Source organism: Medicago truncatula, chromosome 4 (genome assembly GCF_003473485.1).
Source record: "Medicago truncatula cultivar Jemalong A17 chromosome 4, MtrunA17r5.0-ANR, whole genome shotgun sequence".
Lineage (NCBI taxonomy): Eukaryota > Viridiplantae > Streptophyta > Magnoliopsida > Fabales > Fabaceae > Medicago > Medicago truncatula.
In genome coordinates, this window is record NC_053045.1 from 10,699,297 (window position 1) to 10,713,955 (window position 14,659).

The 14,659-nt window shown below is 33.6% G+C and overlaps 3 protein-coding genes across 4 annotated transcripts; 1 reads left to right on the top strand and 2 right to left on the bottom strand.

Moving 5' to 3' along the window:
• Positions 1 to 302: 302 nt before the first annotated feature.
• Positions 303 to 842, bottom strand: LOC120579877 (F-box protein At5g46170-like). The gene is made up of 2 exons (XM_039832610.1): positions 569 to 842; positions 303 to 490 (listed from the first exon to the last, which is right to left on the bottom strand). Exons 1-2 carry the CDS (start codon positions 840 to 842, stop codon positions 303 to 305), a joined length of 462 nt encoding a protein of 153 aa, XP_039688544.1.
• Positions 843 to 1,610: 768 nt separating this feature from the next.
• On the top strand, positions 1,611 to 7,622 carry LOC11425593 (uncharacterized). Of its 2 annotated transcripts, none has more exons than XM_024781098.2 (4): positions 1,611 to 1,870; positions 3,578 to 4,159; positions 5,140 to 5,472; positions 6,100 to 7,622. In XM_024781098.2, the coding sequence occupies exons 1-4, from the start codon at positions 1,727 to 1,729 to the stop codon at positions 6,373 to 6,375; spliced, it is 1,335 nt and encodes a 444-aa protein (XP_024636866.1). In that variant the 5' UTR covers positions 1,611 to 1,726; the 3' UTR covers positions 6,376 to 7,622. The 2 variants fall into 2 exon arrangements, with proteins under 2 accessions (XP_024636866.1, XP_024636867.1); XM_024781099.2 differs by having other exon boundaries at positions 3,583 to 4,159.
• Positions 7,623 to 7,632: 10 nt separating this feature from the next.
• LOC11434678 (non-specific lipid-transfer protein 4) lies at positions 7,633 to 8,708 on the bottom strand. The gene is made up of 2 exons (XM_003605297.4): positions 8,347 to 8,708; positions 7,633 to 7,664 (listed from the first exon to the last, which is right to left on the bottom strand). Exons 1-2 carry the CDS (start codon positions 8,685 to 8,687, stop codon positions 7,652 to 7,654), a joined length of 354 nt encoding a protein of 117 aa, XP_003605345.1. The 5' UTR covers positions 8,688 to 8,708; the 3' UTR covers positions 7,633 to 7,651.
• Between the last annotated feature and the right edge of the window lie 5,951 nt (positions 8,709 to 14,659).

Sequence of the window (14,659 nt, forward strand, 5' to 3'; positions counted from 1 at the left end):
TAGGGTTCGTTTGAATTTTACTCCATGTACTTACTAATCCTCCCATTTTGCCACTACAATTATTAATCATTTGAAATTCAGTCATAATTACGTTTTTTGGTGAGGTGGATGATGATTTGCAACGTAGCGCTTATGTGGAATGTGGTGACTGGGTATGACTCATGACACGTCAGCAAAACACAGGTCAGATGACTTTTTTGCCCTTAATGAGCCAAGACACATGTAGAATGTCCAAAATACCTTTAGCTTTCTTCTTCCTTCTACCCTCTCTTCTTCCCTCACCAGAACTCATTCTTCTCTCTTCAAAACAACCCTTTTTTACCAGTCAACTGAAGATTGGGGGAATCAACTCTCCATTTCGAGAAAACCCCGTCTTCAATCCCTAATTCACCACTAGGAAGCTCAACCCATAACAAACAAATCTTGTTAAAATTCTTCAAAACCTGAGTAGGTGAATGATGTGTAACACCACCATCACCATCCTCCTCACCTCCAACAACAAGCAGAGAAGATCCAGAACCCGAATTCACCGACGAATTTCATCCCCTTTGCGGTCCCAAAAATTGACCTAAATTTTGAATCGGTTTAGCAATTCCACCGAAAACCAACCTCAACAAATTCCAAAACGGACCACGAGATTTATCACTCGAATTCTCCGAGGAATTGGAATCATCATCAGAAATTACACAGTCAACACGAACAACAACGTTTGCAACTTGTGGAACTAAAGAGTGAAAATGACGCGAAACGACACAACATCGACCAAGAGCTTTAAAATCACCGATCTTGTTCAGTGGCTCAAGTGGTGAAGAGATCGATGGTGTTGTTGTTGTTGGGTTCATTGAGATTGATGAATGAAGAAGAGAGGGAAGAAGGAATGGAAAGCCATGGTGTTGCTGATACGACCCAATTCGAGTAGGGATCACACTCCTTAGAATTTAGAGATAAAGAAGAGATTTGATTAATTTCATTGATGATTGTAATAGAGGAAATACAAGATATTATATAGGCAAAGTTATTCTAGATCCTTCCTAACAAACTAGTGAGTCACCAATCTTCTAGAACTAATGAGTCACTACTAAATGGTAACATAGTCATTCCACTTGTTAGGTGTAGTAAGATCCTTTTGGCCCTCACTAATTCATTGGACTCAATCTTCAATCTCAAATCATTGTAGCCAATATCCTTGCTCGTATTAGTTGCTGGGTTCATTATGGGGATAAGAGAAGATGTTCTGAAGTGGGCCTTGCTCCTCAATTCTCACCTACAGGAACATGAAATGTGTTGAAAATGGGAAATCTACTTACCCAGATCTACTGGATGCGAATTGGGATTCAACATTTGTGAAGGATGAAGAAGCCTTGTAAGAAGGAAGAAGAATGGGAAATTTTCGACTAAGAAGTTCTGGACAGGGAAGAAGAAAGGGAAAGTCAGGGGGCATTTAGGTCTTTTTGCGCGTCACTGAGTTCATTAAGGGCAAAAATGGAAGTTCAAGTGTAAAAGCTGAGTCGGCGAGATGGTTACCCAGTCAGCTGATGCCATGTAGGCGCCACGTTACTAATCACTTGACACATATGCAATTAAACTCAATTTAAAAAGTCCATTTGGCCGGTAGCATCACATTAATCCTAATCTCGAAAATTGTTTCTTCCTCGTTTCATTCAACCAAGGTAGAGTAATTAACTCTCTCGTTAATTACCACTAATCAATAATCTCAGCCATCCTCATGCTTTCTTCACGATCGTTTCATTCTCCTCTGTTCTTAAATCACCGTTTTTACCTCCGTTTCTTGATGGGTGAAACAAACAAAAATGCCACGTCATCACCAACAGAATCAGTGTCACAAGGTGGAAACGTTGATAATGCAAATGTATGTCTCTCTACTTTTACTCATCAATCGTTATTTTGATCTTCCAAACTGTAAGTATAGCATAAGTTAGTCTTTAGTAAACTTACAATTTGTTAAATTAGTCCATCCAAATTGGTACATGAGAGAATCGAACTTGAAACTTCGAACAAGAGATCGCTCTCAGGTCCCACAATACCAGAAACTTACAATTCGTCATTCTAGTTTGGGTTAATGGTGCTTTATCCCCTGTGTAATACAGGGTCATTTCCGGTTTTCTCTCTGTAAAATATCCTGGAAAACCGGAAATGAGCTATATTACATGGGTAAAACACCTTTAACCCTTTTAGTTTTTATGTTTGATTGCATTTGCCTATATGGTTGCTTAATGGTATGTTTGAAATTTTACTCGACTGCATGCATTGTTATAACTTGCAAATACTATTGTTTTGTGCCGTTGTTAAGTGACATAACGATCAAGGCTTTGTTGACATAATAGTATGTGAGTTTTAGTTGTGAATGATTATTACTGTTATATTTTATACATTTTTGAAACAATATGTGTTTCTGTTTTACAAAAATTGTTCATGTGGATTATGATGGTTGGATTAGTTTTGTAACAATACCCGTTTCTGTTTGTGGCGATGAGGTGGCTGCATGGTCTGGTTGGGGATAGAGTCATCATAGATGTAACAGAAGTAGGGATAATTGCTGTCAGTACTGTCAAATAGCGGCTATAGTGTAGATGAATTCGAACAAATCGATATTCTTCTGCAACATGGTGTTTAGTGCAAAACATTGTAAAATAGTGACTATACCAACATTGTAGCGTAACAAAATTTGAATAAACCGCCATTTTCAATTATCTGAGATTGGCAACACCGGTTGATTTAAGGTCAAAGTATGAAATGTATAAAACTGAGATGGTTGAACTGAAATTGAAGCGTCGGATACGGTTAGAGGCAAATGTGAGTCGAACATTGGCAAATGTAATTTTGGCAACTTGTAGATGGAGTGAACATCTTCAATAGGTGCTCAGAATATTGTCTCTCATGTTGAAACATCGTAGACAAACTTCATTCATGGGAGGAAAAGGTTCTATTAGTAGAACTAGAACCTGAGACCTTAGTATAGCAAAGTGGTCATTATATGCCATGATGAATCTGATGACATAATTTTCCTCGCAAAGTTTCGAAGGATCACAGAATGAGGCACAAGTTCATATAATAGAACATTTATATTCAGAAACAGGTCTATAGCTTTCATGTTCTTTGCATAAACCTTGCAACTCATTATTGGTGTGGCAAGACATGATTACAAAAGCGAAGGACTACAGTAATGCAGAGAAAAAAAATTAATCTGATATCATTTTATGAACCAAAGAACTAGAGGACAACAAAGGGAAGACTTAAAAGAATTCATTGATCAATACTCTAAGTCGAATAGTGTACATGGCTATACATTTATTGGAGTCTTAGCCTTTGTTAATCATGTAACTAACTTCTAATTACGATTTATAGCTACATGTATCAGAAAAACAAATTAGAAATATTTGTTATTTTTTGTGTATTTGGTATTAACTTTTGCATGTAAGTTATAATGTGACTCTGCATTTTTCCTTAATTTGGCTATGACCTGCAGGATTCAATAATATTTATATTAGGCTTTCTGTGCTAAACCTAAGATTACACTTCATGCAAACGTGATCGTGTACATTTGTTTTATGTTCAGGTTAGGCCTGATAGTCCATTATCAGATGTTTCTCATGACAATGAAAAATATTTTATACCGTTGCATAAATATACAAAGAAAAATTCACTATGCGAGTCAATGTCTAGTTGTGATCATTTACCTTCCCCACCATCTAGTACTGTTTCTGAACAAAGCAAATTCAAGAGGAAAATTCGCGTTGATTTAGGATTGGGACCGGAAAAAGAGAATAAGTCTAGTAAATCTAGTTTTTGTTCCAGTTTTCATGATAGTGATGGTAATATATCAACAACAAAGACATTGTCAGTGACTAAAGAGTTCAAAAGCCACTGTGAATCACATCAACAAGGTCAGTTTTGGAAGAAGGACAATGCTGCATCAACCAATAGACTGTATAATAACAGTCACAGAAAAATCAACTTTGACATCTGCTTTCGCGGTATAAGAAATTCTGGTTTAACAGGAGCTACGCCGCTTGAAAAGAACAAGGACAGCTGCATTGAATTTGAGATGCAGGATGGAGGAACAAATAAAGAAACAAATGACGTAATACTGAGGCCTGGGATGGTTCTCTTGAAACACCACTTAACACATGAAGAACAGGTACTTGACTTTACCTGATTGTTCAGAATGCAAAAGTTGAAATTTAATTTTATTATGTATCTTAAAGGCTAGGAGTCCTAGGACATTATAGGAGGAGACATATTTCAGAATTAGCCTACGTTGTGTATAAGATATGAGTAATATTTAGGATTCAAGCAATGTCCTTTGAGTGAATCACCAATTTAATCCGTAAAATTGTTGGCACAGTCAACTTGATCGTTAAAACTAACGAAATTTAAAATGATTCGTGAATTTGAAAATTCAAATTAAAAATTTGGAATCAATATCCGGTCCAAGGACCGACAAATCAGGGAGACCAATCCCACCGCCCACTAGTGGGGGGATATTGAAGCCAAAGCAAAGTCCTATATGGACTGGCCAACATAGGAATTGATAGCATCTAGATGATTTGAACTTGAGAGTTGAGACCAACAGAGGAGCACACTCCTAAGTGTCAAGCCTTACACCCCCAGGCCAATCCCTGGGGGTTTGAAAATTCACAATTACATCATTCCCCGTCAGTTTATTTCAGTCTCGAACTAACTGATCCAAAAGAACTAATGTGATCAGATATTTCCAATTTCAATGACTATTTTGAAATATTTATAATTTCATGAACTAAATTGGCAGCACCCTACAATTTCAGGGCCTAAATTGTTGATTCACTAAATTTCTTTTTCTTGTCAATTCTTGGAATTTCTTTCACTTGTTGTAATAGAATGCATTTATATGCCTGGTCTGCCTTCATATTCCTGAAAGATTCACAATCACTTCTTACGCTTGATTGGAATATATATGTATGTCATACGTGTTGAACTATGAAGCACGGACACAGACACAACACGGACACCGACGCGTGTTGGTGTCGGTGTCAGACACTGACGCGTGTCCGACACCAGGACACACCTAATCTGAGGAACGTTCATGCTTCATAGGTGTTAAATTTTATTATTTGACCACATTTTTCCATACAATTTTAGGTTGAAATAGTGAAAAAATGCCGGGATCTTGGTCTTGGTCCTGGAGGATTCTATCAACCAGGTTATGGAGATGGAGCAAAATTTCGATTGAAGATGATGTGTCTTGGCATGGATTGGGATCCTCAAACAAGAAAATATGGATATAAAAGGGAAATTGATGGTAGCAAGCCACCAAGTATTCCTCATTACTTTAGCAAGTTAGTTATAAGATCTATACAAGAAGCACGTAATCTAATTAATCAGGAGTCTGTGGAGCATATATTGCCTTCAATTACTCCTGATATATGCATTGTCAATTTTTATTTAACCAATGGAAGGCTTGGTCTTCATCAGGTCAGCTTCACTACTTTAATGCTTGGCATTTTTTATATCAGATAGAAAGAATTCCTGAAATATTTGTATATTGTTGACTTAATCTGAGATACTTGAAAATATAACAATAAAAACGAACATATATTCAGGACCAAGTATTTGATGTCAATGACCATATTTGAAGTAGTCAAATATGTTCTTGCAACATATTAGACTTTACAGTGGCATAATGTTATTTGTAGTCTATCCATTTGGACTCCATACATTAAATGTGTGATGAAGTGATTGATTTTGGTTGTCCGATCTCAAATCAATTGTGTAGATTATTTAAAGACGATTTGGTAAAAGTGTATTTGGAGTTGCCGATCTCAAATCAATCGTCTAGATCAAATAATGAGTGTAAATGCATGTATTTGTTAATCTAGGAAATCTACATCCGTAGTCTATCATTCATGTAACACTCCATGTATCAGTCTTGTCACTTACAGTGAAAACATGAAATGAAAATAAAAAAACGTTTTCTTAAAGTAAATGGTCCAAGCCACTCGTGATTTTCCAATAGCTAAGCACAAGTTTTCGCTGAAATGTTCAAGTCATTGATTTTTCTGCTAACTTTTTTCGCTTCCATTTCCTAACCACTTGATCCAGGATCGCGATGAAAGCAGAGAAAGTCTTCAAAAAGGGTTGCCAGTTGTTTCTTTCTCTATTGGTGATTCAGCAGAATTTCTTTATAGTGATCAAAGGAATGTTGAGAAGGCAGAAAATGTACTTCTAGAATCAGGAGATGTTCTAATATTTGGTGGAGAATCGCGACATGTCTACCATGGTGTCTCATCTATCATACAAAATTCAGCACCAGATGAATTGGTTCAAGATACATGCCTTTGTCCCGGTCGCCTCAATCTGACATTTAGACAGTATTGATGTCTCATCTTCTGTAAGGTCAGTAATGCTATCGACGTTTTCTTAGTCATCTATCTATCAATCTATAACCTATTCATTCAAAAGAAAGAGTGGCACCCCTCGCCTTGCAAGCCGATTTTGTAGGAATGAGTTATGCTCGATATCAAAACCTAATATATAGAAAAAGAAAAGAAACGAAGTTGGTTTTGTCGCACCGTCGTGCGCAACACAGGTCCCATATTCTAGTGCATTTTAGAATATTGCAATCCTGTAGTGAATTGAGTAAATAGTTTGTTGTTTACTTCTATTCTCATTTGAGTCAATAACTGACCCCACCCCTACTATAATCTACATTGGAAGTTTGTTGGTTGAATTTAGTCTCTAAATAAAGTTTTTTTTTTTTTTAATAAATCTCTAATATAAAGTTGTTGAGCTATAATTTTCAATGTCTTATTTGGTTAGTTACATATATCTTTCATTTGTGTCAATAACTATCCCTTATCAATTGACTAAATGTTGGTTCCTTAACTAGCAAAGTTATTAATGCATCACTTCCGTTCATCTTATCAATACTAAGTCGTTACATGTTTCAATCAGTATTTAAGATTGTGAATAGATTCCTTCAAAAAAAGATTGTGGTATGAAATTGATGTTTGTAAAAATAATCAACTCAATTCAAATAATTATGCTTCCCAGGTGGGTCTTAGAATTATGAATACGGATATATGTCAATGATAAATACATCCACTAAATTTAGGCAAAATTCTTCATATGGTCCTTTAAGTTTTGTTTTTTCCTACTAGATCCTTTAAGTCAAAAACCATGCACACCATTGTCCTTTTTTGCAACCTCTGGTGTATAAACATTTGCGTGACCATTATTGGTTTGACGTGGATTAGACGGTGATTAGTATTTTTATTTAAATTTTTTATTGAAAAATTAAAATTTTAAGCCCATATCATCTTAATATGCCTAACTAATAATAATAATAATAATCAATTTTACTTAAAAAAAATTGAAATGAGCAACAATAACAAATATAGGGAGAAGAAAGCAATAAGACAATTGTTAAAAGTAGCATGGAATAGTATAGATCAAATATGTTTATTACATATATGCAACAACCAAACTGGGAAAATAAAAATCATTTTACTACAGATTATAAGTCTGAAACAAGAGGAAACTCGCATAGGTGGAGCCCTTATTGCACTTTCTTTATTCTCATTAGCAAATTATACTGATGCTGAAGAAAGATGTGCCATGCTATCTTCTTCTTTCTCTCACTCATTCACACTCTTTAGAACCTGATGCTGCAATACAGAAAGCAAACAAATTAACTTATATATGATATTCTCTCTAAAAAAAAAACTTATATATGATATTCAATTTAAAATAAGAAAGCAAGAAATTAAAGAACTATTTATATGCTCATGAAGAGATACTATGTTTGAAATTAAAAAAAATTGCACAGCAAATGAAAATTGAGTTTATTTATAATTTCATTTATTAATTTTCATAGTATTACTTCTATTTTGATGACTGTCCAAAAATACATAAGTCGCTCATAATTTGTTTCCACTTATTATAAAAAGCTTCAACTCTTTTTTCATACCTTTTAGTAAAAAAAAACTCTGTTATAATAATAGCTAATTAAGATAACACATATATTTATACAAAAAACAAAAGTCACACATATTTGACCCCCTTCAATTATCATTTCAATGTCTCACTTAATTTTGGTCATCATCTTAGCTTGGAGGACACATGTTCAATTTGAGAATATGATATGAAATAAATATTTTTTCCTCATTCCATTGTACATATATTTTCTGCTTCAACATCATTTTGTTTCAATTCATTTTACCATTTTTTTTTAGGTATGGGTTATATTTGTTTTTAGGTTTGAATCCTAGAAGTTTTCAACTAACAGTTCAAGAAGATGCATGAAAAGAGTTATATATATATAATTAAGGAGTGAGATATAAAACATACCTATTACAGTTGGTAGAAGTGCTAAACTTATAGGGAATTTTAACACCACATTTGCCAGGAAGAGCAGCAGCTTGGTTGTTATTCAAACGAGCAATGGTACCAGCAGCACTTTTCAAGCAGTTGCAAGCAGCCTTGCGGGCAGGGCCGGTGTTGGCGGCAGCATTAAGTTTCTTCACTCCACCACAGCATGCTGCAGATGGACCAGGACCACCTTGAAGATAAGTAATGCATGGAATAAGGCTATCAATTAGTTGACCACATGTGGCTGCCTCTGCTATTGGTGCACTAGCCACCACCATGCACATAATTGCAACCACAATTGTAACTCTCAAGCTTGCCATTGTTTCTCTAGGGAAAGAATTGATATACAAAATATAATTTGTGTTTTCTTTTGGTTTGCTTGGTGAATATAAGTGTTGCAAGGTGATGGGAGGTATTTGGTATGTGTTTGCTTTCAAATTAAATATTTTGAAATTGGTTGTCTATCTCAAATATTTTAGTGAAAACCTATTTATTAATTCCAAGAAAGAAAGTGAAAAAAATATAAGTGTCTCAAGAAAATAAGTTGTGCACCCAAACATTTAGCATTAATAGAAAGAAAAAAAAAAAAAGCAACACATAATTTAGTCCATTCCAATTTAAAAAAATGTCTGCAAAATATAGTCCTTCAAATTATCCACTTGACAAATTTTTCTTTTTTTCCTTCAAACGGTCAATATTAATATTGAAGATGGGGATCGAAGTTAAAATAAAGCTCTTTAAGAAAAAGGATAAAGATGTTTGGTTTCTTTATTTTTTTTTTAGTTCTAAAGTTATTTTTGAGTTAAAAGCTGTTTGGCAAAATATTGTACAAAACTTTGAATTTATTATTTTTTGGTGGTGTCTGGGGTTCAAACCCGGGACCTTGCATATATTTATGCATTGTCTATAAATAAAAAAACTTTGAATTCATTATGAATTAACATAATAAATAAAAAAATGTCTAAAATATTTTTTGAAGGGAAAAAATGTTTAAAATATAAAAGATATATTTTTACCAATACTATATTTACTCAATGACGTTTATTTTGTGTAACATGAATACAAATTTGTATCATCATATAAACGACTTGTTAAATATTTGAATAGGATAAATAATTTAAGGAGGCTCAAATAATAACATAAATAATATCAAAGTAGTTTGGAAAATTAAAAACAATAATCATTTTTTTTTAAAGACATAAATCATCACAAACTCAAATATTTTTACTCTCCATCAACGCAACTCCTATTTGATTTCTAACTTTATTCATGTAGCCTTCATCTTGCACTCTTCCTGGATTATATGAACTGATTTCTTCATTTATTTTGCTTTCTTCGTCACGCTCAATCATATCTATAATATGTATATGTGTGTATATATAATGAGAATAATTGGTTTTTTCTTTTTCAATTATACTCTATAACAAATTTTGTTATAAGAATACCATATTTTTAGTGTTGGTCAAAAAGATAAGAATTTATATATATAATATTATATTTGTTACATTGCTGGTGTCATTGAAAAAAATATGTTTAGTTTTTTTAATAAGAAAAAGATATGCATAGTTTGTTACAATACAAATGTGTAAATTATATATAAGTATAATATTTTTTTAGGCAACTACACTTGTACTTTTAATTAAAATCAAAATTTTATAAAAATAATTATACGCATTACACAACACTAACAAAAATTATACGCATTAGCATAACAAAAAAAAAAACAGAAAGAGGAACATAAAGTATTACTCTAAACACTAATGTGTGTGTGTATTTCCGTGGTTGAAGAAAGGGAATAAAAATATTCGGTGACATTCATTGACAGCGTGAATACAAATATTTGCGTGGTTGTGATGATCAAAAGATATTGAAATTAATATATAAGTGATAAAAAGATAATAAAATTCCTTAAAAAAATAGATAATAAACTTAAATGGAACCTCATTAAAAAATTAAATGGACCGGTTAAAAAAAAATTAAAAAAAAAAGGATGAAAAAAGCGTATTGAAAAAATAAAACAAAAGGTTGCCGGCGGGAGTTGAAGAGAGGTTCTTGTGAAATAAATTGGGGAGAAATAGTTTTTTGAAGTAGCATTCAACAACTTTTGGTTAAAGCTCATTCCATTCAATTTTATGCATTTTAAAAAAAGTACTCTTTTTCGAAGGTACTTTATTGATATTGTGTTTGGCCTAGCTTCTCCTTAAAAACGTAGAAAAGCTGAAAAAAAGCCGGGCCAAACGGTACCTAAAACTAAATAGAAAAAGAGACATGATACTTCTACCCCCCACCCCCCCGGCGTCATGTCTTAGCTTCTCTTTTATCGTTAATTGTCCCTGTTAAGTTGCCTTTAACCTATAAAGAAGCAAGTTAGTGGATGAACAATTTTAATAACATGTCGTACTCTTAAAGATGCAAGTGTTTGCTAAAATTGATGTCGGTTTAACTTTTTTCTCAGTTATTAGAATGTGTTTTACTAACGCAATCCGAGTTATGTTTGGCGTAGTATCTTTTGAGCACGGTTCATTGTTCGTGGTGGCGTGCGGTGGTGCGTAGGTACGGGTCATTCCATCCCCATTATTGACGAACAAAGGCTGCAAAATGGTAAATGTATGGTTGGTAATATGTTTGTGCTTTCTTTTCTGCAAAATTTCACGGTTAATAGTCCGATAGACACGGGGCACAAACAGTGGAACACATACCTAATTCACCAAATATTCAGCGAAGATCAGGAAAATGATATATACACACACAGATGGTTCCTTCCTCATATACCACTGAATAGTTTAATTTGGAAAGCAGGGGAAACAACCTCTATTTGGTGAAGAGTGCTTATAGGTTGTGTATGGAGGAACTAGTAGACATTTCTCACTTGCGACGTCCTGGCTACTGGGCCGACATATGGAAACTAAAGGTACCTCCAAAAATTAAGAATTTCAGTTGACGTATGTGTTGCGGTTGTTTACCAACAAGAGTCCGATTACAAGATAAAGGTGTGTAATGCCCTGTTAACTATGTTAGTTATAACGAAGTTGCGGAAGACATGTCTTCTTTCATTGCCCTTTTATTATTCAGGTATGACAGCTAATTGGTCTTTGGGATGATGTTTCTGCCGCTCTTCAAACTAATGATTCCGCGGAAGAGGTTATTTATGCGTTACTTAACAATTTTCCCGTCGATCTTCAACAACGACTACCTGATATCCTATGGAGTCTTTGGAAGTATCGTAACCTCAAACTCTGGAAAAACAAGCATGAGCTTTGTGTTCCTATTGTTAAGCGAGCGAGACACCTTATTGAGGGATGGCTGGTAGCGCATGCTCCTCCAACTAACTCACAGTCGCAATATGGACTGACTATCAGCCATCATGTAAGTCATCCTTTAGTTGTAGCAATTAAGTGGCAAAAGCAGACACCGGGTAGATTCAAATGCAACTTTGATACCTTCTTTTCATCCTTGTGGAATCGTACTGGTATCAGATTTTTTTTGCGGGATGAAGTTGGTACATGTGTGCTTGCTCAAATTATGAGCTTCTCTGCAAAATACTCGGTTGACGTTGGTGAAGCTCTTGGATTGCTATATGTGTTGCAATGGTTTGCAAACATGCAGGCTGATAGGGTCGATTTTGTGGTTGCCTCGAAGGTAACATATGATGCTTTCAACTCTTCTCGTCATGATGTTACAGAGTTCGATCACGTCATTACAACATGTCAGAATCTTTTTTCCTTATCTTTTACAAACTCTAGGGTTGAGTTTAGTCGGCGATAAGCAAATGTAATTGTTCATGTTCTTGTTGGTGAAACCACGTAGCCAGGACGTCGCAAGTGAGAAATGTCTACTAGTTCCTCCATACCCAACCTATAAGCACTCTTCACCAAATAGAGGTTGTTTCCCCTGCTTTCCAAATTAAACTATTCAGTGGTATATGAGGAGCCGGGGTTCGAACCCCGGACACTCCACTTCTCCACAATTAAATTGTGTGAGCTCTAGCCACTAGGCTACTTGACCAAAAAAAAAAAATTAGCACTCTCTTTGTCATTAATTATAAGATCATTTATAAAAAATTATTTGTGTATAAATATAAGATCTTAATAAATTTTAAAACAAATTTATTACTCTTTTTTTCAAATATATCTCTAATTATTATTACTATAAATTTATCTTAAAATATATCATCCTTCAATATAAGTTTACACAAAGGATAATGTAAGTTCAGAATAGTCACAACATTAAAAAAAGTTATTTATCCAACAACTTATTTTAATACTCATGGTTTTTGTTAAATGTTTCACTGTTAACATGGGGAGGGAGTATTAAGTTAAAATTTCAGATTAATTACAAGCCAATACAACGTTTGGACTCTAGAGAAACAGATAAACATCATTGTTTCAATTAAAGAAAAGGTCACCTAAAATTTTGATGTGAACTTTATCTAGTTCAATCTTCAGTCCTTCTCAGTGTCGGTTTGAAATGCAAAGTATGGGTGAGGTATGGTTTGAAGATTGTATTATACCCTCAAATTATTAGGCACGGTCAACTTGATATTTGAAACTAACGAAATTTAAAATGATTTGTGAATTTGAAAATTCTCAAAATAATTTGAGAATTTATCCAATATCCGATCTAAAGACCGACTAATTAAGATGATCAATTTTACTGTCTACTAGTAGGGGGTCCAATTAAAGTCAGGACCGGCTTTAAACTATAGGTCTGGAGTGCGACGGCCTAGGACCCTTGCCGGTAGGGCGCCCAATTTTTTTTTTACCGACGGGGTGTATATAAAAATATTTTGTTTATGGGAGGTATATATAGTAAAGTGAACATAAAGGTCCTAAACATTGACTTGATGAAGGGCTGAATTGAAGTATGTTATTATTTTTCACCCTTTTGGCGCGATTTGCTATATGTACCCAAGTATAGCACAAAGATTTCTATATACATCCACCCTTTAAAAAGTTTGGTTGTTCTTAATAATGTGCCAAAAAAATTATTATCGAAGAAATTGATGATATTTTTTTGGACCCTTTGTTTCTAATAATGTGCTTCACTAATATTAAAAATATTGGTGATATTTATTATCCAATAAATTGGGATAATTTTCATAACAAAACAAATTATATTTTACTTGAAAATGGGTCTACTAGAGAAATTAATCTTAATCTTATCTTTTAAAGGTTGCAAAAAAATAAATTACATCAATATAGTAATGTCAACTTTCTTGAATTGATTGAAAGAATTGCGTAGTTGATTTTAATAATCCAAGATCATGGGAGACACATTCATGTATCAAATGAACTTGTTAGAGATACTTATAAAAAGAGGAATCATGTACATCTAGTATACAAAGGAGTTCATGTATCTATGATTCCTTTAAAAAGTCTAACACTAATTTTGTATCATGTATTATTGTTGTTATTAGTTTAACATTGGAGAATTTTGCATTCAAAAGTTTAAAATTTAGTTAATTACGTGTTGATATACTTTTACTTTTTTGGTGTTATTATTCTCAGGTGCTAAAATTTCAGTCTACTTCACATGTGCTATTGTTCTATACTTCTACGACATTTTATTTTGTTTTGGTGTCTATGCAGTATTTGATTTATTTTCAAATGTTCCCTATAAAATATTTATTTGGTAGTGGAAAGCGGGAAAAAAATGAAATAAAGAGTTAATTAAATCACAATAATGAGCTAACAAATTTTAAGATGTATTATGTAAGGGGTCCTTTTCTCATTTATGGCTAAGACCCCTAAAACTCTAGGAACGGCCCTGATTGAAGTCAGAGCAAATGTTACACTCATTGTTGTGAAAATCCCGACTTAAATTCTAAAATTTAATATTTTGCGACTTTCTCCACCTTCAATGACTCAAGTCCATAGTATAATTCCAAAATAGACAAAATCCATCGATTTTGATTGTGATTTTACGATTTCTTATAAATCAAGTCATTTATGACTATATACCAATTATAATATATATTTAGTATTATTTTTTTTTTGATAAAATCCATCAATTTTGATTGCGATTTTACAATCTCTTATATCGATTCTACAAAATTAGTTGAATAAAATCCTTCGATTTTGATTGCGATTTTACGATTGTTAATTTTGCTATCTCTTTTGATTTGAAGAAAATCTCAATTTTGATAACCCACTTAGACCACCAGGCCAACCCTTTGGGGGTTTGAAAATTCACAATGACATCAATCCCTGTCAGTTTATTTCAGCGACTAAACTAACTGAACTAAAAGAACTAATGTGATGAAATGTTTTCAATTTCAAACTACTTTGAAATA

Coding starts and splice junctions, on each gene's coding strand:
- LOC120579877 (XM_039832610.1), bottom strand. CDS start 842: ATGAACCCAACAACAACAACACCATCGATCTCTTCACCACTTGAGCCA. Junction 491..568: donor TAAACCGATTCAAAATTTAG/GTCAATTTTTGG, acceptor TTGTTGTTGGAG/GTGAGGAGGATGGTGATGGT.
- LOC11425593 (XM_024781098.2), top strand. CDS start 1,727: ATGCTTTCTTCACGATCGTTTCATTCTCCTCTGTTCTTAAATCACCGT. Junction 1,871..3,577: donor GAAACGTTGATAATGCAAAT/GTATGTCTCTCT, acceptor TTTTATGTTCAG/GTTAGGCCTGATAGTCCATT. Junction 5,473..6,099: donor GAAGGCTTGGTCTTCATCAG/GTCAGCTTCACT, acceptor CACTTGATCCAG/GATCGCGATGAAAGCAGAGA.
- LOC11434678 (XM_003605297.4), bottom strand. CDS start 8,687: ATGGCAAGCTTGAGAGTTACAATTGTGGTTGCAATTATGTGCATGGTG.